The sequence below is a fragment of the Ictidomys tridecemlineatus genome, chromosome 5 (assembly GCF_052094955.1).
Source record: "Ictidomys tridecemlineatus isolate mIctTri1 chromosome 5, mIctTri1.hap1, whole genome shotgun sequence".
Lineage (NCBI taxonomy): Eukaryota > Metazoa > Chordata > Mammalia > Rodentia > Sciuridae > Ictidomys > Ictidomys tridecemlineatus.
Window position 1 is genome coordinate 36,768,887 of NC_135481.1, and position 26,638 is coordinate 36,795,524.

The 26,638-nt window shown below is 37.0% G+C and overlaps 1 protein-coding gene across 10 annotated transcripts in view; it reads left to right on the top strand.

The window, feature by feature from the left end:
* The window catches only part of Tp53bp1 (tumor protein p53 binding protein 1), a 96,224-nt gene that overhangs the window by 16,835 nt on the left and 52,751 nt on the right, over positions 1 to 26,638 (top strand). For 9 of the 10 annotated variants that reach the window (XR_013438814.1, XM_013358133.4, XM_078049701.1 and 6 more), the window contains 10 exons: positions 420 to 609; positions 1,194 to 1,378; positions 1,552 to 1,642; positions 1,913 to 1,997; positions 15,743 to 15,867; positions 19,000 to 19,158; positions 20,326 to 20,455; positions 22,382 to 22,548; positions 23,977 to 24,103; positions 24,830 to 24,924. Coding sequence is in view for 9 of the 10 variants with exons in the window: in XM_013358133.4 (XP_013213587.1) it covers positions 603 to 609; positions 1,194 to 1,378; positions 1,552 to 1,642; positions 1,913 to 1,997; positions 15,743 to 15,867; positions 19,000 to 19,158; positions 20,326 to 20,455; positions 22,382 to 22,548; positions 23,977 to 24,103; positions 24,830 to 24,924 (1,171 nt within the window). In the remaining variant the exon portion in view is untranslated. Of the gene's footprint in view, positions 1 to 419; positions 610 to 1,193; positions 1,379 to 1,551; positions 1,643 to 1,912; positions 1,998 to 15,742; positions 15,868 to 18,999; positions 19,159 to 20,325; positions 20,456 to 22,381; positions 22,549 to 23,976; positions 24,104 to 24,829; positions 24,925 to 26,638 lie in introns of those variants that run through there. The other variant, XM_021726219.3, reaches the window with a different exon arrangement.

Genomic DNA, 26,638 nt, shown 5'->3' on the forward strand with positions numbered 1-26,638 from the left:
TACAGGGAGAGGCCCTCAAAGGGATCTTGATTGACTTTGGTAAATCCCAAAGATCCTTCCTTCTCATCAGCTCTGAGGTACTAGCTACCCTCAATCCTCCTCTTTGCCCTTTTATTATTAGAAAGCCGGGAAACTCTTTTTTTTCCATGGAATCGAGGGAAGGGGCTTTAAGGTACATGAACGATAGAAAGCAGGTGGAGATTCTCAAGGGTCTGAGTAGTGGAAAATACAATAGTCTAGGAGACCGGGGAATAGATTTCATGCCCTCTCAAGGTCCCTTCGGTTCAAGGATACTGTCATTCTCTGGCTGTACTAAGGGGAGGGCCTGCAACGTCCAAGCTGCCATGGAAACGCGCCGCCGTGTTCCTTTTTCTTACGTTGGGGCGGGGCATTCCGCCTCAGCCACCTATCATTCACAGGCTTTCTTGAGTGGCGAGCAAAAACAGCGAATGGGCGATCCGATTCTGCGTGACGCGACGGGAAAAGGGGGAGTTCGCGGCCGGTGGCGGCGGTGGCGACAGTGGCGACCTGGGGATAGAGCTGGAGGGACCTGGGGAACGTGCAGAGACCTCTAGCTCGAGCGCGAGGGACCTCCCGCCGGGATGCCTGGTACTGCTTGGAGAAAAATGGGGGCTCACTTGGCTCTGAAAGCTTGGGTTTCGGGTCTGAAGGGATGGCTGACCGGAGGGGGCGGGGTGGCAAGCATGGCGGCGGTGACGGGGAAGGGGTTGGAGGACCCTAAGGAGGGGGTGGGGAAGCAGGAGCTAGGAAGGCTGAGTGGTCTGGAGGAAGCGTGAAGGGCTATGGGGGTTCCAGCGAACAGAGGTTACAGAGCAGCATTTTGGGGGCATTAGAGGCGGCCGAAGGACGTAGGGAGAGTTGTGGGGGGATGGAAAAAGGGGCGGGGAGAGTAGAGGTTAGGAAGGAGGGGAAAGGGTTTCTGTGGGTAGGTGATGAAAAAGAAGAGGGAGGGAAGGATAGGTAGGCTTATTGTAAATAGCGAGGAAACGGGAGCTTAAGAGGTATAGTAGGAAAGTGCTTGCAGCGATTGCAAATATCGTGTTCTAATCGAAGGAGCCCTGGACTGGTCCCCTTCCCAGCCCTGGTACTTCCGCCCCATTATTTAGGCTTAGATTCCGTGAGGAAGGCGCTTGTAGGTTACAGAGAACCGATCTTTTGTTATTCCATTCCAGGGGAGCAGATGGACCCTACTGGAAGTCAGTTAGATTCAGATTTTTCTCAGCAAGATACCCCTTGCCTGATAATTGAAGATTCTCAGCCTGAAAGCCAGGTTCTAGAAGATGATTCTGGTTCTCACTTCAGTGTGCTGTCTCGACACCTTCCGAATCTACAGACGCACAAAGAGAACCCTGTGTTGGTGAGTGATATCTTGTTTGAAAATGATGGAGCAGTTTTCCCCCCAATTCAGCCCAACCAGCATACATAAGTATTTAGAAGATCACTATCTTTTGGATAAAGTTGGTTGGGAAAATGAAATCATTTTGGACTGTTTAGGATATATTGGGGAAATTATATATGTATATTTCCTAGGATGTTGTGTCCAATCCTGAACAAGCTGCTGGAGAAGAACAAGAAAACAGTAATAGTGGGTTCAGTGAACATTTGAAAGACAAGGCTGCAGGTGAGGTGCTTAAAGCTATCAGTCCCTTTTGCATTTTTTTTTAAAGGTGTTGTTGGAGCAGAGAGGATTAAACATTATATGGTTGTGATGAATGTATGTAAGGAAGTCTAGTGCAGTATCTGGTGCATAGTTAGCATTCAAAAATTCATGATGTTCAGATGTGGCTGACTAGATTGGTATTGTCTGAATTTCTGAATTTGTATGAAAGTTTGTTGTAAATTCCTTTTGTGCTAATATCCTATTATTATTATTATTATTATTATTTTTCAGTCCCTGTGGATTCTTCTCATTTGGATACATGTGGTTCCATCAGTCAAGTCATTGAACAGTTACCTCAGCCAAACAGGACAAGCAGGTATATTATAATGTTTGAAGGAGTTTATTTAAATTTATCAAGGGATATCAACTCTTATGAGCACCTGTTGCCTCATCCCAAGGATCAATCAATCAATCTTTTTGTGAATTAGGGAATGGGTTTTGAGGCTGGTATAGATAGTATTGATGTTGGGAATCTCTCTTTTGCAAAGGTAAATTTTTTATAGCTGAATATTCAAATTGTAAGTATTCTATCTTATGCCTGTGAAACAGAATAAGCATTTCTCTTAATAAAGATATAACTTCTTAGAAGAAAATATTTAGGCATGTTATCAAAACTATTAGGTGCTGGGCATGGTGGTGCCTGCCTATAATCCCAGCATCTTGGGAGACTGAGGCAGGAGGATCGTAAGTTCAAAGCCAGCCTCAGTAACTCAATGAGACCCTGTTTCTAAATCAAATATAAAAAGGCTAGGGATGTGGCTCAGTAGTTAAGTGCCCCTATGTTCAGTCCCTGGTACAAACAAAAACAAGAACAAAAACCTGTTAGGCATGCTTTCTATTTACCAACCCAAAGTACCTCACCAGTTTTAGATCCAAAAATGTTTAAATTGTACCATAAACAGTATTCATTTACTGTGTCCAGTTTTTTAGTTCATCCTTTGCATTAGGCCCTATGTTGTATGTTTGATTCCTAGAGTTGTCTGTGCTCTTCTTTGACCTTAAGAGAATTGGGGCAGAAGACTAATTTTTTTAAATAACTTTCTTTAATTTTTTTTTAATATAGTGCTAAGGATAATTTCCAGTGCCTCACATGTGTGTTAGGCAAGTGCTTTTATTTCTATATTCACCTGCGTTACTCCTCTTTATTATCTTGCTTTGCTTTCTAGGCATTTAAGTTTATAATATCTCTTTAGGAATACATTTTAGGCTTAGCTGTTTTTATGGCTAAGCACTCTTATAATTTCATTTAAATTCTATCCACAAAACAATTGTACTAAAGGCATTGTATTTCTTCCATTATATACTAGGAGAAACTGATGGGTGAAGAAGTTAAATAACTTTCTTTAGAATACATTGCTAGCAGGTGACAGAGCTAGGCTTTGCATCTGTTCCTTTTGATTCAAATGCTTTTTCCTTTTTAACTGATCAGTGCTTCTTAGTCTTCTGTCCCAATTCTCTTAAGGTTGAAGAAGAGCCCAGACAACTCTAGGAATCTTGAAGTGTCAGGGTAGAAACAGGACATAGTAAGAGTAAAGTATTGGGGCTGGGAATGTGGCTCAGAGGGTAGCGCGCTCGTCTGGCATGCGTGCGGCCAGGGTTCGATCCTCAGCACCACATACCAATAAAGATGTTATGTCCGCCGAAAACTAAAAAGTAAATATTAAAAAAATTCTCTCTCTCCTCTCTCACTCTCTCTTTAAAAAAAAAGAAAAAGAGTAAAGTATTGACTTGAGATGATTGAAGACTTGTTTTAATTTTTTTTAATAACTTTTATTTGTTTCATTCACTTATTTATTTATTTTTTATATGGTGCTGAGGATCAAATCCAGTGCCTCACATTTGCTGGGCACAACCCCAGCCTCAAGACTTGTTTTATCTTAAAAAGAAGTGCATTTTTTTCTGGTATGTTTTATACTTTGTATTTGCACATAAATTTCTTCCATAGCGAGTAGAAATGAATGCTTTAGAAAAGTCTGCAAACTTGTGGGCTCATGGTTTTTATTAGACCCACACATGGTAAAATATGTTTGAATTAGTTGGTAAAATTTAAAAAGGGGGAAATTTGTTGTAAAACCTGGATTTCTGGTTTCTGGCTTTACTGGTCTTTATTGGCAACAATTGGTTGGAACTGTGACTAGTAGCTAACCTCCCCTAGATGAAGCGTGAGAGTGCAATGGTTTTCCATAGTCCTACAAGTCAGTATTGAAGTTGGACACTGAAGATAGGTGTTTCTTTGTCATTTATCATAGTGCTTGTGCTTTTATTTCTATACTCACCTGCTTTACTCATCTTTATTACCTTGCTTTGCTTTCTAGGCATTTAAGTTTATAGTATTTCTTTAGGAGTATATTCTAGGCTTATTTTTAAGGCTAAGCACCCTTAGTCATGAAAAGGGTGACTGGAAACATGCTACATTGTGAAGGAAGAAGTATTGTTTGAGAAGTTCCATACTACCACAATTTCTTTTCTGCATCAATGTGTTATTGTTTCTCTATTAAAAAGATTGTATTACTATATTCAATAATAATGTGCTGGCACTGTGGCATTTACTTTAAAGGGGTTTTGTTTTCAGAGATCTTATAATTTAATAGGGGAGACAGATTTAGACAAGTCATTATCTAAGTAGCTCTTCATTTACGATTGTAACCATTGTAAAGAGGAAAAAAAACCTAATATAGGGAATAAGGGAACACCTTTTTTGGGGAATGCAATCTAAACAGTAAACATGAATTTGCTAGGAATAGTTGAAGGGCTAAGGAAAAGCATGCAAGTGTGAGAGCAGGAGCTTTCCAGACATGAAGTACAATTGCAGAGGCCATGAAGCTGGAAGGAGTTTGAGGTTGATTCCAAAAGATTGAAAGTTCTTTAAATCATGTATTAATGATGAATTTATCTTTATTTATTAAAGCAGATATTTTGGGAAGAAAGTCTACTTTGGGAAACTTTCTCTGTCATAAAATTCCAAAAAAATTATCTTACCTTATCTAATGTCCTAGTGATATAGCCTGACATACCTAAACAGGGAGTGTCCTAAAATATAATACAGAAGAAATATAGATATTTTTATTTTCCCATTAAACTGTTTCTGTTTTTGTTTTTTTTGTAGTACTAGGGATTGAACCTATGGGCACTCCACCACTGAGCTATATCCCCAGCCGTTTATTCTTTAATTTTTTAAAAAATATTTATTTTTTAGTTACAGGTAGACACAACATCTTTATTTTTTATTTTATGTTGTGCTAAGGATCGAATCCAGTGTTTCATGTATGCTGGGTGAGCACTCTACCCCTGAGCCACAACCCCAGCCCAGCCCTTTATATTTTTTGAGAGAGGATCATCTCAAATTGCCCAGACTGGCTTTGAACTTACCATCCTCCTACCTCAGATCCCTAAGTTGCTGGGAACACAGGTAAATGTTACCACGCTTGCCCATCAAACATTTTTAAAATTAAGATAATTTTAGATTGATATGCTATTATAAGAAACAATACAGGGAGATCCTGTATATACCTTGCCCAGTTTCCCCCAATGCTAACATTTTACAAAACTATAATATAGTATCACAACCATTTTATCAACATTGATAAAATCTACAGAATTTATTCAGATTTCTTGTTTTATTTGTATTTGTGTACGGGTGTGTATATTGAGTTTTACACTGTTTAATCTTCTGTGTAGTAATGTATCTACCACTACAGTCAAGATAGTGAATGGTTCCCAATACACGAATATCTAGTGTTGCCCTCATAGACAAACCTATCTCTGTCTTCACTTAAACCCCTGGCAACCACTAATTCATTCTGCATTTATAAAATTTTATCATTTCAGAATGTTAGCTACATACATAACTTTTTGGGATTGGCTTTTTCCCCCCCAACAGCATAACTTCTGGGAGATCCACCCAAGTTTTGCCGATATCAGTAGTTTATTTCTTATTGCTAAGCAGTGATATGGATATACCACTATTTGTTTAACCTTTTATTTATTGAAGTACATCTGGATTGTTTTTAGCTTTTGATTATTGTGATAAAATTACTATAAACATTTGTGTATAGGTTTTATATGAACTTAATTTTTCATTTCTTTGGGATAATGCCCAGGTTTTCAATTGCTTTGTTGTATGGTAATTGCGTCTTTAATTTAAGAAAACTAGACTATTTTCAAGAGTTTTTGTATTTTTTTATAGTCCCACCAGCAATATATGAGTGATCCAATTTCTCATTATCCTTGTTAGCATTTGGTGGTTTTTTTTTTTTTTTTTTTTTTTGGTGGAGGAGTGTTGGTGATTGACTGCAGACCTTTAACCATGCTAAGCATGTCCTCTACCACTGGGCTATATCCCCAACCTCTTCACTAATTTTTATTTTGGCCCCTGTGATAAGTGTACAATAATATCTCATTGCGGTTTTAATTTGTGTTTCCCTGTGGCAAATGATATTGAATATTTTATCAGGTTTTTATTTACTGTCTGTCAATCTCTTCAGGGATGCCTGTTCATATCTTTTGCCCATTTTCTAATTGGATTATTTTTCACAGTTGTGTTTTGAGAGTTCTTTATGTATTCTAGGTACTAGTCCTCTGTAGAATATGTGATTTGCTAGTTTTTTCTCCTACTCTGTATCTTTTAATCCTGTTCACAAGGTTTTTCATAGCAAGTTTTTAATTTTGATGAGATATGTTAAATGTATGTGTGTATTTATTTATTTTGTGATACTGGGGGTTGCACATGGGAACTGTTACCACTGAGCTACATTTCTAGCCCTTTTAATTCAATTTTTTTTGGAGAACAGGGTCTTGCTAAGTTGCTGAGATTAGCTTACTTGTGATCTTCCTGTCTCAGCCTCTTGAGTAGCTGGGATTATAGGCATGCATCATTGTTCCTAGTTGCCAAATATTTTTGAAGAGGATAATATAAATACTTATTTTATTTTTTTAAGTTTATAAACTGGATGTAGTGGCATATGCCTATAATCCTAGCTACTCCAGCAGAGGCTAGTGGATTGCAAGTTTGAAGCCAGCCTCAGCAACTTAGTGAGATCCATTCTCAAAAATAAAAAAAGTTAAAAGGGCTATATCAGTGGCAAAGCACCCCTAGGTTCAATCCCTAGTGCCTCCCCCAACCCCCAAAAACCTAAAAGTGAAAAGCAGTTCTTCCCTGTCCTAGGTTCTCTTTTACAAAGGCAACACTTCATTTTTTACTACTCTGAGAGATTGTCTTCCTAGATCTAATACTGTTGTAAAACTATAAATGTTTTTTTCTGTATAAAGTAATTAATAAGAGATGGGAGTTTAACTCATCAGAAACCCTCCCCATTTTTTTCCCTCCCATTTTTTTTTTTTAGAGAGAGAGAGAGAGAGAGAGAGAGAGAGAGGATTTTTTTAATATTTATTTTATTTTTCAGTTTTCGGTGGACACAGCATCTTTATTTTATTTTTATGTGGTGCTGAGGATCGAAGCCAGCGCCCCGTGCATGCCAGGCGAGCGTGTTACCGCTTGAGCCACATCCACAGCCCCTCTACCAATTTTTGATAATAATTATTTTAGTTCTTCTGGCTCCTTTTGTATTTCTAAGTAATTAAATTTTATTTTCTTTTTACATTATTTTTAGACAGTGAAGAAAAGTTTAACCTCAGTACTATTTTTTGTCTATACTCCGATTTATTTTAACCATCTTCTATTTACTTAATTATTTTATTAATATTTTAATTGAGTATTTCCTACATGCCAAATGTTCTTGGGTTTTAGGGATACAAAAGGATCAGAAGAAATTAAAACCCTAGATCTTTTTTCGTGGGATGGTACTAGGCATTGAACTCAGGGGCACTCGACCACTGAGCATGTCCTCAGCCCTATTTTGTATTTATTTAGAAACAAAGTCTCACTGAGTTATTTAGTGCCTCACTTTTGCTGAGGCTGGCTTTGAATTTGTGATCCTCCTGTCTTAGCCTCCTGTGCTTCTGGGATCACCGGTGTGCACCACCATGCCTGGCAAAACCCTAGATCTTAATGTGGCTTATGTTCTTGTATGGAATGTAGTAATATATGAAGATTAAGTAAGTAAATAAATAAATATATATATGTGTGTGTGTATATATATATGGAATGTAGTAATATATGAAGATTAAGTAAGTAAATAAATATATATGTGTGTATGTGTGTATATATATATATAGAGAGAGGGGGGGAGAGAGACCATTTGATATTGATAAGTTCTGAAGAGAAAAGTAAAAGGTAAGGGAATAGGAAGGATTAGGAGTTACAAGTTTATACTAGGTGAATAGGGAATGCTTCTCTGATGAGACATTTGATTGAAAATCTAAAGTGAATAAGTGATTTCTGCTGTTACCTGAGTTAAGTACTGTCCATACATAGAGAATGGCACTTGCAAAGTATGGACATGACTGGAGTATTTGAGAAATTGCTAGGAGGTTAATATGATAAGAGTGGAGCAGACTAACAGAAATAGGAGAAGCGTTAGAGAAAAAAAAGGAGGACCAGTTTATGTAAGCTTTATGGGTTAACTTAAGCAATTTGGCTTTTATTTTTGGTGAGATAGAAAGGCATTTAAGTGTTTTGAGCAGAGGAATGCATGATCTTAGATTTTTGGGGCAGGATGTGGAGATTGAATCTAGGGGTACTCTACCACTGATTTATATTCCCAATCCATTTTATGTTTAATTTTGAGAAAAGATCTTGCTAAGTTGCTCAGGATCTCACTAAGATGATGTGGCTGTCTTTGAATTTTCAGTCCTTCTGCCTCAGTCTTCTGAGTTGCCAGAATTACAGATATGTGTCACAACGACTGGGTAGAATAAAGGGGAGACAAGGGCAGAGCCATAAAGACACTCCAGAAATTATTTTAGGAGACTACTGAAATAACTTGGGTAAAATATAACAATGGCTGGTTTAGGGTAGAAGAGAATGAAGAATAGTGAGATTCTGAGATTTGAAAATAGGTTTTAAAGATGGATCAGATTTGGAGTATAGAGACAGGAAGGAGGTAACAATAATTCTAGGGTTTTGGTTCAAGCAAGAAGAATAGTGTGTGGGCTGGGGATATGGCTCAAGTGGTAGCGCGCTCTCCTGGCATGCCTGTGGCCTGGGTTCGATCCTCAGCACCACATACAAACAGAGATGTTGTGTCCGCCGAGAACTACAAAATAAATATTAAAAAATTCTCTCTCGGGGCTGGGGATGTGGCTCAAGTGGTAGCCCGCTCACCTGGCATGCGTGCGGCCCGGGTTCGATCCTCAGCACCACATACAAACAAAGATGTTGTGTCTGCCAATAACTGAAAAATAAATGTTTAAAAAAAAATTCTCTCTCTAAAAAATTCTCTCTCTCTCTCTCTCTCTCTCTCTCTCTCTCTCTCTCTCACTCTTTCTTAAAAAAAAAAGAATAGTGTGGCTATTAATGAGATGGAGGAATGCAGAAGGAATAATTCAGCTTTAGACAGGTTAAAATTGAGCTATCTTTTGAGCATCCACCTGCCTGTACAAGTCTGAAGCTCAGGGGAAAGATCTAGGCTGGAATTTCACATTGCAGAGTCTTTAAAAACAAACAAAAAAACCTTTTTTTTATTTACTTATTTTTATGTGGTGTTGAGGATTGAACCCAGGGCCTCGAATGTGCTAGGCAAGCGCTCTACTGCTGAGCCACAATCCCAGCCCTCACATTGCAGAGTCTTAAGCATATCAAAACCAAGAGTCTGGATAAGGGGGCGAATATAGTTAAAGAAGAGGTCTAGGGACTCACTGAGCCCAACAGCATTTAGAGGTCAGGGACATGAGGAAGAACCAAGAGACTGAGAAGAATTAGATAAGTGATTTTGTGCTGTCTTTTTAATTGCTTCTCTGGTACCTTTTGTCACATTTGCTCCAGGACTTTCCCCATATTTTGCAAGATCATGAATTTGGTCCTCCCAGTTATATGCGCAATGTTATGTTTTATTTTATTTTAATTAATTAATTAATTAATTTTTGGTGCTATGGATTGAAAGTGTACTTTACCACTGACACATCCCCGTTCCCCACCTTTTTTTTCCCCCAGTTTTGAGACTGGGTCTCCCTGTTGCTTAGGGCCTCACTAAGTTGCTAAGGCTGGCTTGGAACTTGTGATCCTCCTGCCTCAGCCTCCCTAGTTTTGGGATCACAAACATGCTCTACAATGCCTGGCTGTTTTTGTGAACATGTTTGCTTAGTCCTTTTTCTCTTCCTTGGATCAACTCTGCAAGTCTGTTTTCTCATCTTTTATATTAAAGTTAGGTTGAATGCTCTTTGTATGAATTACTACATGTAGAAAGTTGTAAGGAAGCAAAAAATGTCATCTCTAATCCTGCCACCCAGAGGCTAATTGCTATAAACATTTTGGCATATTTGTTCTTTTTTTGTGCATTTAATTTACATAGTTGACATCACATGGAAAGTAAGTTTGTATGTAACATTTTTCCTGAGTTCTTACTTTAAAAGTTAAAAAAATTTTTTTTATAGATTGACATAATACCTTCATTTATTTATTTTTTATAGTTGTAGATGGACAGCATGCCTTTATTTTATTTTATTTTTTAATTTTCATGTGGTGGCTGAGGATTGACTCCAGTGTTTCACATGTGCTAGGCAAGCATTTTACCACTGAGCTACAACTCAGCCCTATTTCAAAAGTTTAACTTACAGAAGAGATTAAAGAATATGCGTCTGTTCTGTGTATGTTCGTGTGTGTGTACTTTTATGAAATACTGAATGGTTTGAATACTTTAACATTTGTCCCCTAAGAATAAATATCTTATATGATCATAGTGTCATTATTATACCTTAGAAAATAATAACTGCATATTATCAAATAATATAGTTCATATTCATATTTTCCCAATTGTGTCAAAGATGTCTCCCATATTGTTTTTTTTTTTTTTTTTGTTGTTGTTGTTGTTTGTTTGTTTGGTTCCAGGGATTGAACTGGGGGCACTCAACTACTGAGCCACATCCCCAGTCCTATTTTGTATTTTATTTAGAGACAGGGTCTCAGTGAGTTGCTTAGCGCCTTACAATTGCTGAGGCTGGCTTTGAACTTGAGATCCTTCTATCTCAGCCTCCTGAGCCACTGGGATTACAGGCATATGTCACCATGCCTGGCCCATATATATATATATATATATATATTTTTTTTTTTTTTTAAAGTCTTTTTGTTATTGTAGATGGACAGCATGCCTTTATTTATTTTATGTGGCACTAATGATTGAATCTAGTGCCTTACGTGTGCTAGGCAAGTGCTCTGTCACTGAGCCTATAGCCCCAACCCTCTACCATATTGTGTTTATTTTTAGAATTAAAACATTTTGTTTTGTCATAAGAAGCTCTATGAACTGGGTTAATGAAAAGTAATACTTAAAGACATGACAGAGAAGATTGTACAAGTATGAACATTACAGTATTAGGGAAAATGAGTAGGGTTTCATACAATTGACAGAGGTGAAGAAGCCAGTGTTGTTGAATTAGTACTTAATTCTTTAGAATATGCATGCCCTGATAATACAGAATACTTTGATTAATGCTTACCATTTGTTTTATCTTCCTAGTACAGTGGAAAAAATGTGGCTTTAATCCTTCATATTGGTTGTACATGGGGGATTGTTAACACCCAAGTGATAACAATCAATTAAAATATTGTTTAATCCTGTAAGACTGTTATAGCATTTTAAATAACTTGCTTACTTTCCAGAATACTTACAGGTAATTTCACATTAGTGAAATTTAATTTCACATTAGAGCAAATTTGAAGCCCACCTGAAAGAATAAAGGAAGTTCAGTAGCCATAAAGCTAAGTATAAAATAGAAAAACCCCATGGTAAGTTTTAAACAGCAGCTCGGTATAAATTTCCAATACAGTAAGACTGGGAATGAAGAGTTTTTGTCCAAAAGGAATATTGCAGTGAACTTTTGAACTTTGAATAAGGAAATTTCTAGAAAAACTGAAGACTGAAGAGTAAAAAAAACTGAAGAAGTAAGAGTCTTCCAGCAAAATTGAAATTTAATTTTCCAGTTTTCTCCTCCCAAAAAACTCCAAAAGATACCTTTGGTAGGCATAGATTTTTAAATTTTCATATTCAGAATTAGCACAGCAGCAGCAAATAATTATACCAGTATTACTCAGGATTAATAGTTTTTATTTATAGAATTAATTCCTGGTTTGTCATAAAAGGCTTGTAGAAATGACAAAGTTTTACTATAACAAATTAATTTATAGAAATGACAAAGTTTTACTATGACAAACTAATTTATCTACAGTCTGAAAGATCTGGAAGTTCTGCTGACATTAGTATCATTTACAGTGGCAGAAGTAATTAAGTAACTGCTGAAATAACATTAATCAAGCTTAAATTTCCACTGAGAACATTTTATAGTCAGAGAGTAATGTTATCAATATCTGTACAGAAAGGAAACAGATATTATGATTTCAGAGATCAGAGTCTTAAGTTATAAGATGATTTCAAATTTTTTAAGTTTAGTTGATAAAATGGTTTGACAGTCTAGACTCACAGAACAGAAAACAGATAAATCCACATCACTCCACCCCTTGGTAAACAAAGAATTGTTTATCCTTTTCCTTGTATTATTGCAAATATTGATGCCAAATACCCTCAGCTACCAATTTAAGATACACTGAATGATGTATATATGAGAAGTTATGATTAAAGTTTTAAGTTCAAAGTCAAGAAATAGACTGTTTTTTAAAAAAACATGGTAAGGAGAAAGAAAATATGTTGAACTAAGAAATACTTAAGCAAGGTTATGAATGACTAATAACTAAGAACAATAATCTTTTTCAGTATCTATTTTTTTTCCTTTGCAAAAAAGCCATTTATAGTTCAACAAGTTAATTGTTATAAATGCTAGGCTATATATTTGTGCCAACCCATTTTAGTATAAGCAATTAAGTTTTAACTTTATTTTATTTTTTATTTTTTTGGACCCTGTATCCAGTCTTGTTTCACACATTGCATTTGATTGTTTCAAACATTGTTAATGTTGGCCCAATATTTCATTTTATAGATTATGGAATTATTTAGTCCTTTTGCTAATGCTAAACTTAACAGGTTGTTTCCTAATAACAGTAAACTTTTAGAAGTAAGTTTACATAAGGATCTTTCCACATTTCAGATTATTTCTTAAAATTGAAATGTTTGAAATTAAATTACTGCTATGAACATATTTCCAAGTTGTTCTCCAGAAAGGATCCCTTTATTTTTAAATGTTTTATTTTTTATTTTTTGGTACTGGGGATTGAACCCAGGGACACTTAACCACTGAGCCACATTGCCAGTTCTTTTAATATTTTATTTAGAGATAGGGTTTTGCTGAGTTGCTTGGGGTCTTGCTAAGTTGCTTTGAATTGTCGATCCTCCTGCCTAAGCTCCCAAATCACTGGGATTACAGACTTTATCACTGCACCTGGCTGTTCTTAAATTTTGAAAAAAATTATTTTTGCAATACTGGGGATTGAACCCATGGAACACTCTTAATTACTGAACTGCATCCCTACCCTTTTTATTTTTTACTTTGAGACAGGGTCTCACTAAGTTGCTTAGGGCCTAAGTTGGTGAGGCTGACTTTGAACTTGTTATCCTCCTACTTCAGCCTTCCAAGCCACTGGAATTACAGGTGTGTGCCACCGTGCCCAGCTATACTCTGTTTTTATATAAAAATATGATGATGTGTATCTTACCTTAGTTTGAGTGGCACTGAGTAGTAGAATGGTATTTAAAATGTTTTTTTCTGATTTGTTTGGTAAGATTGGTTTCTTTGATTCTTTTATGTGTGTAAAGGTACTTGTTATTTATTTATTTATTTTCAATGAGTTGACTGCTGTCATTTATTGGGAATCTTTGTATGAATTCTTTTTTTTTAAATTTAAAAAATGAAATTTATTACAGTAATTGAATTATAATTAAAGAAGAAACCAGGCCCAAATGGCTTCAACAAAGGAAAAAATAACTCAGTCTTCACAAAAGGAAAGAACAAAACTCATCTACAAAAACTCTTCCATAAAATAGAAAAAATGGGCAGATTCTACCAATTAATTTTGAGAACAACCTAACATTTATACTAACCTGACAGTTATAATAAAGAAAATTATAGGTTACTATCACTTATTTTTTTAAATTTGAAATCATGCAGACTGTGTTTCCTGCATGATTTATTACATTAGAAATCAATCACCTTAAGATATGTAGGACCCCATCCCCATGTCTCAGCTACTTCAAAATTAAACAGCATATTTATAAATATCTCACAGGTCAAAGAAGAAAGCACAAGAAAAGTAAATAAAAAGTGGGCTTTTTTGGTACTGATGACTGAACTGAGGGGTGCTCACCCACTGAGCCATTTTTTATATTTTGTTTAGAGACAGGGTCTCACTGAGTTGCTAAGTGCCTCACTAAGTTGTTGATCTTTGAACTCATGATCCTTCTACATCAGCCTCCCAAGCCGCTGGGATTATAGGCATGCCCATTGCGCCCGGCCTAAAAAAGTGTTTTGAATTAAGTGATAACAAAAGCTTAAAATATCAGAATTTCTGGGATGAAACAGTACTCAGATAAACACTTACAATTTAAAGTACTTGTGTCAGAAAGAAGTTAGATTAACAATGAGATTACTTTCAAATTAGATAGTAGGGAGGAAAAATAAGAGTAAGAGCAGAAACATGAAATAGAAAAGAAGTAATACAGCTAAAAGATTTTGATGAAAATCTAAAAAGTCTAATCAGGAAAAAACACAAAAATTCTTTATGTTTTATGTAATTTAATATTGTTATATTTGTTGCAGGTATTTTCCTAATTTAATGTTTTAGTTCTATCATGTTTTTTGATTGTTGTTAACTTCTTTTTTTATTTTTATTTTATTTTTTTTTTTTTTTTTTTTTTTTTTTTTTTTTTTAAAGAGTGAGTGAGAGAGAGGGAGACAGAGAGAGAGAGAGAGAGAATTTTAACATTTATTTATTTTTTCTTAGTTCTCGGCGGACACAACATCTTTGTTGGTATGTGGTGCTGCTGAGGATCGAACCCGGGCCACACGCATGCTAGGCGAGCGCGCTACCGCTTGAGCCACATCCCCAGCCCCTGATTGTTGTTAACTTCTTTTAAATACATAGTTTTCTTTTATATTTTGTTGTCTATGAACCTTTATTTATTTATTTATTTATTTATTTATTTAAAGAGAGAGTGAGAGAGGAGAGAGAGAGAGAGAATTTTTTTTTGATATTTATTTTTTAGTTCTCGGCAGACACAACATCTTTGTTGGTATGTGGTGCTGAGGATCGAACCCGGGCCGCACGCATGCCAGGCGAGCGCGCTACCGCTTGAGCCACATCCCCAGCCCCTACTTATTTATTTTTATGGGTGTTGAGAATCAAATCCAGTGCCTCACACACGTGTAAGGCAAGTGCTCTACCACTGAGCTAAAACTCCAGCCCCCTACATAGATTTTTTTTTTAATATTATATTTTTTAGGTGTAGGTGGACACAACACAATGCCTTTATTTTTTATGTGGTGCTGAGGATCGAACCTGGGTCCCGCCCGTGGCAGGCAAGTGCTCTACCACTGAGCCACAATCCCAGCCCCCTACATAGATGTTTTAACTTGCATTTTATTTGGACTTTCCAGTTCTATGTATCCTAAGGTTTTTATACTATTTTTTGTGAACTTTGTCCAATTTAATAGCTTTTTTTTTTGACTGCCTTCCTGCTTATCTTCATATACATCTTTTCTTATTGCTTATCAGTAATTCTTCTGAATACGAGATTTTTAAAAAATCACTGCTTATAAATAAAGTTTTTTTACCTTAATTCTGCTTTATTTTTGTGTAACTTGATTCAGTGCAGTATCTTAAAAATTGTTGACTTTTTGGGTACTTTCTTAGGTAGGAGGACCAGAGGGGTGAGATATATTACATTTTTAAATTTGGGGAAGAGGTATTTGATATATGTAGGGAGTCATAGTAAAATTCAGGTGCTTTGAACAGTGGCCCAACCTATTTGGAACACATGATTTTGTCCTTCCTCTGTGTAGTGTTCTGGGAATGTCGGTGGAATCCACTCCTGATGGAGAAGAGAAGGAAGAGTTGGAAGAAAAGGAGAAAGAGGAGGTAGAAGAAGATATTTCAGAAGATACTACACACTCCTTTGCTGCTGAAGGTAGCTTATGCCTTCCTTTTTCAAGATAGTAGATTGTTTTATATTCCTTTAATGTGATAGTGTAGGTGTCTCAATTTTGTTTATTTTATCAGGTTGTTTTTGTCATGATTAACTTAAGAGTCATTAAGAAATTTGCTCATAATTTACAATTATGAGCTTTATGAGCTCACTATTCCACAATTTAGATCGCTAACTTGGTGTTCTGGAGTTTATAGCTCTTTGGATACTCCCCTTTCTGCATATTGACTCTTTCTCCCCGCCTCTTTTTTTTTTTTACCCTAGTGCTTGAGTTTGAAGCCAGTGGTGCTTTATCACTGAGCTCCATCCCCAGCCCTTTTTATTTTTTATTTTGTTACAGGGTCTCACTAAGTTGCTGAGACTGGCCTCCAACTTGGTGATCCTCCTGTCTGAATCTCCCCAGTAACTGGGATTACAGGTGTGCACCACCGTGCCCAACTTCTTCCTCCTTTTTTTTTTTTTTTTAATAATCTTTTTAGTTGTAGATGGACATAGTATCTTTATTTGTTTATTTTTTTAATGTGGTGCTGACGATTGAACCCAGTGCCTCATGCGTGTGAGGCAAGCGCTCAACCACTGAGCTACAGCCCCAGCCCCTTCTTCCTCCCTTTGTATTCATTTGTTTTTGTATATGTTTAGCATCTTAATTGCTGTTTGTGTGGGTGTAGTTTATGGTACACCTTTAGAATATAGACATGGTCTACCATATTAGATGCTGTAATATTTTGTGGTACTCAAGTTTTTTCCTGCCATATATTTTTCCCCTTCATTTTTAATGCATTTACTCTTGATTTTTTGGTGGTGGTGGTGGTGTTATTTTTTTTCATGGTGCTGAGGATCAGACATGCATCATGCATGTAAAGCAAGCACTCTACCACTAAACTACATCCCCAGCATCTTTTTTTGGGTGTGGAGGGCGCCAGGGATTGAACTCGGGATCACTCAACCATTGAGCCACATCCCCAGCCCTTTTTTTAAAAATATTTTTTTTAGTTGTAGATGGTCACAATACCTTTATTTTATTTGTTTGTTTATTTTTTTTTAATGTGGTGCTAGGGATCAAACCCAGTTCATCATGCATGCTAGGCAAGTACTCTACCACTGAGCCACAATCCTGACCCCCCAGCCCTTTTTGGTATTTTATTTAGAGACAGGGTCTCACTGTTCCTGAAGCTGGTTTTGAACTCCTGATCCTCCTGCCTTAGCCTCCAGAGCTGCTGAGATTATAGTCATTTGCCACAGTGCCCAGCCCTAGCATCTTATTCTTGATTTTTTGGGAAAAATTTGGGGGCCAGGGCTTTGTGAAGGACTTAACATGACCCTCCTTTTTTTTTTTTTTTTTTTGGTACTGAGGATTGAATCCAGTGGTGCTTAACCACTGAACCACATCCTCAGCCCTTTTTTATATTTTGATTAGATACAGGGTTTCACTGAGTTGCAAAGTGCCTCACTAAGTTGCTGAGGCTGGCTTTGAACTTGCCATCCTCCTGCCTCAGCCTCCCGAGCTGCTGGGTTATAGGTGTATGCCCCTGTGCCTGGCTTTTATTTTATTTTTTTAATTAGTTATATATAACAGTAGAATGCACTTTGATACATTATATGTAATGGAGTATAATTTCTCATTCTTCTGGTTATACATGATGTAGAATCCCACTGGTTGTACAGTTATATATGTACCTAGGGTAATAATGTCTGATTCATTATACTATCCTTCCTACCCCTATTGGCTTCCCTCCCTTTACTATCCTGTACCTAATGTAAAGTAACTCTGTTCTTTCCTAGCCTCCCACCTAATTGTGAATTAGCATTTACATATCAGAAAAAACATTTGGTCTTTGTTTTTTGGGGATTGGCTTATTTCACTTAGCAGTATATTCTCTAGTTCTATCCATTTACTGGCAAATGCCATATTTCATTCTTCTTTAAGGCTGAGTAATATTCTATCATACACACACACACACACACACACACACACACACACACACACACACCACACATTTTATTTTTTTATTTATCCATCTGTTGAAAGGCACCTAAGTTGGTTCCATAGTTTAGCTATTGTGAATTGAGCTGCTGTAAACATTGATGTGTGTACCACTGTAATATGCTGATTTTAAGTCCTTTGAGTATAAACTGAGAAGTGAGATAGCTGGGTCAAACAATAGTTCCATTCCAAGTGTTCTGAGGAATCTCCATATTGCTTTCCATAATAGTTACATCAATTTGCATTTCCACCAGCAACTTTTCCCCTACATCCTTGCCAACATTTATTGATTGTATTCTTTTTTTTTTTTTAAAGAGAGTGAGAGAGGAGAGAGAGAGAGAGAGAGAGAGAGAGAGAATTTTTAACATTTATTTTTCAGTTCTCGGCGGACACAACATCTTTGTTGGTATGTGGTGCTGAGGATCGAACCCGGGGCTGCACGCATGCCAGGCGAGCGCGCTACCGCTTGAGCCACATCCCCAGCCCCGATTGTATTCTTGATAATTGCCATCTGACTGGAGTGAGATGAAATCTTAGAGTGTTTTTGATTTGCATTTCTCTAATTGCTAGAGATGTTGAGCATTTTTTCTTAAATTTGTTGATTAATTGCATTTCTTCTTCTGTGAATTGTCTTTTGAGTTCCTTAGCCCATTTATTGATTGGGTTATTTATTCTTTTGGTGTTAAGTTTTTTGAGTTCTTTATATATCCTGTAGATTAATGCTCTGTCTGAGCTGTATGTAGTAAGGATTTTCTCCTATTCTGTAGGCTCTCTGTTCACATAATCTTATTTCTTGCGCTTTGGGAATCTTGTTAAGGAAGGCAGTTCCTAAGCCAACATGGTGAAAATTTGGGCTTACCTTTTCTTCTGTTAAATTCAGGGTCTCTGGTTTAGTGCCTAAGTCTTTGATCTACTTTGAGTTGATTTTTGTGCCGGATGAGAGATAACAAAATTTCATTTTATTACATGTGGATTTCCAATTTTCCCAGCACCATTTATTGAATAAGCTATCTTTTCTCCAGTGAATGTTTTTGGCACCTTTGAACATGATCCTCTTTTGCTAAGGGCCAGCATCTGCACATTGATAATGTTGTAGAACTGTAACTGATTTCTTGGAATTTTGTTCCTAGATCCTGCCTCATCACAGTTGGGCTTTGAGGTTCTGGAACTCTCCCAGAGCCAGGATGTTGAAGAACGTACTATTCCATATGAAGCGGATAAGGAGCATCTACATTCAGTAACCACCAACTCTGGTTATACCAGGCTCTCTGAAACAGATGCAGATACTGGTATGAAATATGTTTTCTCATTTTTGGATTTTTTTTAAAGTGTTTTCCTCCCTTGCTAAAGCTAGTCATTGTTTTTTTTGATAAGTTTTTTACCAAAATTAATATAATCTAATATAAGTGAGTTTGCAGAGTTGGCTGGTAAATATTTGTCAGTTGATGGCTTGCAGATTGAAGTTTCCTGTTAAGTAGGTAATTGATTACTTTTCTTTTTTTAGAATGGTGTGTGTTTGTGTGTATGTGTGTGTGCTTATTTATTTATTTGATACTGGGGCTTGGAGTCAGGGATACTCTACCACTGAGTTACATTCCTAGTTCTTTGTATTTATTTTAATTAATTAATTTGTTATTTATTTTTGATACCAGGGATTGAACCCAGATGTGCTTAACCTCTGAGCTACATTCCCAGCCCTTTTTGTTTTGAGACAAGGTCTCCCTAAGTTGGCTTAGGATCTCACTAAGTAGCTAAGGCTGGCTTTGATCTTGTGATCCTCCTGCCTCTGCCTCCTGAGCAGCTGGGATTCCAGGCATGCACCACTGCGCCTGGCTATTCTTTTTAAGACAGGGTCTTGCTAAGTGGCAGGTAAGTGGCTGAGGTTAGCCTCAAACTTGTGATCCTCTTGCCTTGACCTCCTGAGTTGCTGGGATTATAGGCATATACCACCTTGCTTGGCTTGTATATATTGTTAAACTGGATTTATTTCTGAAGTTGAAGTATTTGCCTTCTAAAAATCATTTAGGTGGCTGGGTAGTTGGCACACATCTGTAATCCCAGCAACTTGAGAGGTTGAGGCAGGAGGATCATGAGTTCAAAGCCAGCCTCAGCAACTTGGCGAGGCCCTAAGTAACTCAGCAAGACCCTGTCTTAAAAAGAAATGCCAGGTGCTATATTAAAAAAAAAAAAAAAGTGGGGGGGAGGGCTGGGGATGTGGCCCAGTAGTTAAGTGCTCCTAGGTTCAATCCTTGGTACTCCTGTCCAAAAAAAAAAGTCATTTAGGTGGACCAGTAATATAGCTCAGTTATAGGGTCCTTGTTTAATGTGTGCTAAGTCCTGGGCATGATCCTCAGTACTGGGAAAAAAAAAAGAAAGCATTTAGGACTGCTTCTGGTACTTTGATAAATTAAATATTTCCTTCCTATCTTCTTCTTGTCTTCTTCTAAAACTTGAAGCAGTTAAGCATGAAGAACAGTCCAGTGAAGATATCCCTATGGAAGAACAGCCCAGCAAAGACATCCCTGTAACACTAGAGCCCAGTAAAGGTATACATGCACTAGAAGAGCAAAATCTACCATCTACAAGGTAAATATATATGAAAAAAAATATATGTATGGGTTTTTGCCTTTGGATTATATTAACTTCATTTTGCCAAGTGAAAACATTTTTAGAAATTGTTGATATGTGGGGCTGGGGATGTGGCTCAAGCGGTAGCGCGCTCGCCTGGCATGCGTGTGGCCCAGGTTCGATCCTCAGCACCACATACAAACAAAGATGTTGTGTCCACCGAAAACTAAAAATAAATAAATAAATATTAAAAAAAAAAAAAGAAATTGTTGATATGTTTTTTGCCCTTTGAAATTGGTGTATTTCTGTCCAGTAGAAACATTGATGATTCATAAATATTGGTCATTTTTGCAGTATGTTTGTTCTTATCTTACTGTGGGCCTTTTAAAAGGTGATTTATTGCTGCTCTAACTATAAGCCTGACTCTATAATCTTTAGTTACTCTCCTCTGTAATCTTTGCCCAGAGTCTGTAGGAAGTCTTTTTAGCTTCTCTGGTGTTAGGCAGAATCACATTTCAAACCTACTGTTTCTATACTTGAGCATCAAGATTTCTTTGGATCTTTAGGTATCCTGCATCTGGTAGTTTATGATATAGATGTATATAGATTTCTCTTAGTGTTTTAGTTTCTTAACTTGGTATGAATTTGAAGAGTGAAGATATGCCTCTGCTCTGTGATGATTATTTTATCCCAAACTTTATTGCCCCTGATCTGTATGTGAAGTTTGGATATGACAGGAAAATTGAGATGCTTCCAGTTTGGGATGAGGATGCATAAGCATTCAGTTTTGTTTTGTTTTTTCCTTCAATAGGAACAGTGGGATTTCCTGGGTATGGTGGCCCATGCCAATAGTCAGGAGGCTGAGGCAGGAGAGTCTAGGGTTCAAAGCCATTCTCAGCAAAAGTGAGGTGCTAAGCAACTCAGTGAGACCCTGTCTCTAAGTAAAATACAAAATAGGGCTAGGGATATGGCTCAGTGGTTGAGTGCCACTGAGTTCAATCCCTGGTACCCACCACCAAAAAAAAAAAAAAAAAAAAAAGAAAGAAAAGAAAAGAAACCCAGTAGGATTTGAGGTCCTAAACAAAGTTAAATATTAAGAGAAATTGTCTTGGGCTGGGGATGTGGCTCAAGTGGTAGCACACTCGCCTAGCATGCATGGGGCACTGGGTTCGATTCTCAGCACCACATAAAGACAAAATAAAGATATTGTGTTCACCTCAAGCTAAAAAACCACAAATATTAAAAAAAAAAAAAAAGGAGAAGTTGTCATTCTAATGTAAAATGCTTAACAGTGGCAAACTTTTTAGATTTTTTTCTTTAAGAAAACTAGAACAAAATCCACAATCTGAAAAGTAAACCATGTAAGAAATTCTTCCAGCTAGTATTTCTTCCTGAATAGGTGAAACTCTGGGAAGGGGCTGAAAATGAGTTTCTTAAATGTGTGAGTATTGTCATTGTGAAGAGCTCTTGGTTTGATCATGGGTTGATTAGATCAAATGGAAAAGATCAGCTGAAAATAATATGTGTGTGGCAATAGTTCAGAAGATAGCTCACATATAAGCACTTTTCTGGGAAGGTCATCATTTGATTGCTTCCCTTAGTGGCTTTGTGTTCTGGATCAGAATACTTTATATAGGCCTGGATAACAGCTCATGTGACAAAAATTCCCAGATCACTTATCAGAAATTTTGGAAAGTTCAAAGTACAGGGTGAGCAGAATTGAAAAGAGGTGTTGCTGTGTAAGAGACTGAGGCAGGCTTTGAAATGGGCTGAGGCCTTTGCAAAATAACTTAATTCACTTTCAGTAGGTAATTACATAGATTACAACCTTCTGCTATTCTTGAAATCATTGATGAAAATCACAAAACAAGTAAAGTTTTTTAGTTAAAAGATCAAAGCAATTGAACTTAGAATCCTTTTCTCCTGATGCTATGAATTTTCTAGGTCAGAAGACATGTCTTCTAGTCCCAAAGTGTGTCTTCCTGCTGTGGAAACAAAAGAACAAATGTGTGCTCAAGAACTTCTGGAAGGTGGACTGCAGGTTCAGAAGTCACCAGAGCCTGAGGTTTTGTCAACCCAGGAAGACTTGTTTGACCATAGCAATAAAACAGGTACAAAGGATGATCAGTTATTATAACTCCTTTTCTCCTCTTATTTCTGAGGCTGCTGTTTTAAGGTAGAAAGCACTTTAATAGTTATGCTGACATGTTTGTGAAATGTAATGAAAATTTGTTTCTAGCCTATTAGTGAGAAGGGCTTCTGGGGAATGATTGCTATTTGACATTTTAATGTAAGTTTCTCTCTTTGGAGATATTGAAGAATAATAGCTAATAAAATAAATTCGATAATATGGACAGAGTAGCCTTTTTTTTTCCTGTTACCATGTTTACTAATGCCTCAAATCCTAAATATTTTAAGTCAGGTTTTTCATATTCACTTTGTTTATTAGTTCACCTGCCACAAAAAGTAAGTTAAAAATCTAGCAGAAAGGAACTTAAAACAGAAGACTAGAGTGGTATTTGCTTCATACTTTTGTATTCTCCCTTCCTCCTCATTTCACAACTTCAGGGAGCATGAAAGCATTAGTAATAACCCTCAAAACATAACTTGTTGCTAGGTGTAGTGGAGCATGCCTGTAATCCAGCAGGAGAATCTCAAGTTCAAGACCAACCTGGATAACTTAGACCCTATCTCAAAATAAAAAGTGGAAAGGGCTGGAAATGTGGCTCAGTGGTAGAGCACCTTGGGTTTAATCCCCAGTACTGCAAAAAAAAAAAAAGAAAGATATTGTATTGATTAAGGAGTTAAGGGAAGAAGGCTGTATTCTTTTACTATTTTGTGAGCTAGATTTAGAAGGTCACCAAGAAGCCTTCACTGAAGCTACAGGTTGTTTTTAAGACATTTATTTTTACTTAGGATTAATAAAGTTGACATTCCATTTGTTGCTAAGGAGAAGAATCCAATGGGAAACTTCATGATACATATCAGTGATGGCTGCTTATATATTCTTTTATTAATGCATTATCATTTTTCGTCTCCTTTGAGGAGGCCCAAGTTCTAATTATGAAAATTGCTGCATTCATATCATCAGGTGTCATGCGCTTTGTTTTGACTTCTCCCATCTGCATCATGGCATGAGCTTTACTACATCTTAGGTAGACCTTGGAATAAAAGGCTCGCTTGCTGTTTTATAATAGAAGCATCACAAGGAAGAAGAGCAGCCAAGCAGAGGTATAAGGATTCTTTTCCTCTCCAAGCTTAGATTATGACAGAAAGGACTAAGGAACTCTTTTCATCAATTCTTTATTTTAAAAACCCATAATTTTTGGGGGGTTGATGTTCACAGAAGATTTGTGTTGTATTGACAGTCCATTAATTATATACAATTAGAAAAGAATTTCTGCCCTCTTAAAACATGGTTGAAAATATGGATATTACTGTTTTTTGCAGTACTGAGTTTTTTTTTTTTTTTTTTTTTGACAACTCTGTAATGGCAATCTGAGAAATGAATGCAACCAGAATTTCTTTTTTTCCAATAGCTTCTGATGATTGCTCCACTCCTTCAAAGGAGGAAGGTGGGTGTTCTCTGGCTTCCACACCTGCTACCACTCTACACCTTCTTCAGCTCTCTGGTCAGAGGTCTCTTGTTCAGGAGAGTCTTTCCACGTAAGTAAGCCTATAATATCTTGGGCTAAAGCAACATGTCCCTGAGGGTCATAGGCTGTTTTTGAAGGAGTTAAAGTTGCCTGCTAGCTCAAAATTCTTCTTAGAACCAAAAGAATCTGGGCTTTAGAATTTTGGGAATGAGAACTTAGTGGCACTATTGAGGGAAAATAGATCTGGCTTTCCAATGGAGGCTTTATTATAGCCCAAAATTTTCACTATGAAAGAAAATGTTACATATTCAAAACAAGCATTCTGCTCCTCCATTTTACTAACAGTTTTTCCCATATAACAGTATAGAGTGGAGAATAGGTTGTTATAGTTGACAATTAAGTGTATTTTTTCATCTCTGTAGGTAGAGCAAAGAGGCTTGCTTTTTTTAAATAAAATTTGTATAGTCTTCCTATTATGCAAAAAATGGAGTAAAAAGATTTTTTTATTTGTAATTTACAAATGAATTATATTTTTAACGCTTATCATGTTTTTCAAAATCATGATGTTCTTGTGTCTGGTTTCCCATTTCGTTCTTACTCTTTAAAAAAAAATTCTTATATTAGAAATGTGTGGTGTGGGAAATAGTTATTCAGTGGTTCTTCCACTGGTCTCATATTGCTTTGTGGGGGAAATGCTATTTTCTGAATGATTTAGATATTTTTTCTATTAAAAAGTTAAAAACTTTGGGAACTGTGGTTATGGTTAAATAATCTGTGATTCTCTCTTTTTATAAAGGAATTCCTCAGATCTTGTTGCTCCTTCCCCCGATGCTTTCCGATCTACCCCTTTTATCGTTCCTAGCAGTCCCACAGAGCAAGAAGGGAGAAAAGGTGAGCTCTCTTCATCTGTCTGTTGATCTAAGATTAGAAGAGGGCTGATAATGTTGCCCACTGGTAGAGCACTTTACTAGTATGCAAGAAGCCCTAGGTTCCATTCCCAGCACCAGGGGGCAAAAAAAAGCAACATTGCATCTCTTCCTTCTTGCAAAATATTCTGTTCCTTTATACTTTAGGTCACTGTGCCCTACGCTATTCAGGAGGACTCCTGTCTCTCTTTCAGTTATATAGCCTAGTGTAAAGTGCTCTCCTCAGTTGCTTTTCTAGCATAGATTCTTCTTAGATTTTTGTAATACTGACTCAGTTTTTACAAAGACCCTTAAGGAAAAAAAAATAATAGTTTGAAGTTGAACTCAAATTAATATGGTGAACAACTGGATTTTGATTTTTTTTTTTTTTTTATTACTAATGGTCTGGTAGTCTCCAATAGCATGCTAATACATCATTCTGGTGAGAGAGGACCAATAATTCTTTCTTATACTCTCTATAAACTATTTTTTGCTATTATTAAAATAGTTTTATCCAGCGGTTGACTAGGAGCAAGTGGAAAAATTTAAATCTATTCACATTCTCCTTTGAGGACTTAGTGATTTTATATTACTTTATTCACATGAATACTTCTCTTTTCATTTGCCTGGTTTACCTTACTTAACTGCTCTTTTGCTCTGCCCTCATCTTCTATCCAATTATTTAATACATTTCTAAATTCTGCTGTTTCTACAAAGAAGTTTTTTCTAATTTATGATTTTCTTTTCATTCTTTCAGGTATTAATATTATAATAGCATATATTTGTTGAGTACCTAGTATATGCTAGACACTGTTCTAGGTGCTTTTCAATTTGGTTTTAGGTGTCTCTCTATGGTTTTTCTCATTGAATCCTCACAACAGTCCTAAGAAGTAGGTATTTCTTTTACAGAAGAGGAAATGGAGGCACAGAGAGATTTCACACCTCATAAGAGGCAGGATTAGAACTTGGGCATTTGCCTCTAGAGCTTTTGCTCTTATCTGTCCTGTAATGTGCCTTATGTGGTATCCTGTTGTTTCTGCTTGAGTACTGTAAATTTACAATTTAATTGTTTTTCAAGGGTAATTTATCCATAATAAAAGTTAATTTTAGAGTTTCTGCTGCTAGCAAGTTTGTCTCTAGCTATTTTCTCTTAAAATTGAATTATCTAAATAGATTAATATGATTCTAACTATAATGTGATTAGTGACATCTTCAGTTAAAAATGGTAAATTCATTCTATTAAAAATTCTGTTAGGGCTGGGGATGTGGCTCAAGCAGTAACGCGATCGCCTGGCATGGTCGCCTGGCATGCACTGGGTGCTGGGTTCAATCCTCAGCACCACATAAAATAAAATAAAGATGTTGTGTCCACCGAAAACTGAAAAATAAATATTAAAAAAATTCTCTCTCTCTCTCCCTCTCCCTCCCTCTCCCTCTCTCTCCCCCTCCCTCTCCCTCCCTCTCCCTCTCTCTCCCTCTCTCTCCCCTCCCCCTCCCTCTCTCCCTCTCCCCTCCCCCTCCCTCTCTCCCCTCCCCCTCCTCCCCTCCCCCCTCTTCCCTCCCACCTCCCCTCCCCCTCCCCTCCCCCTCCCTCTCTCCCTCCCCTCCCCCTCCCTCTCTCCCCTCCCCCTCCCTCTCTCCCCTCCCCTCCCCCTCCCTCTCTCCCCTCCCCCTCCCTCTCTCCCCTCCCCTCCCCCTCC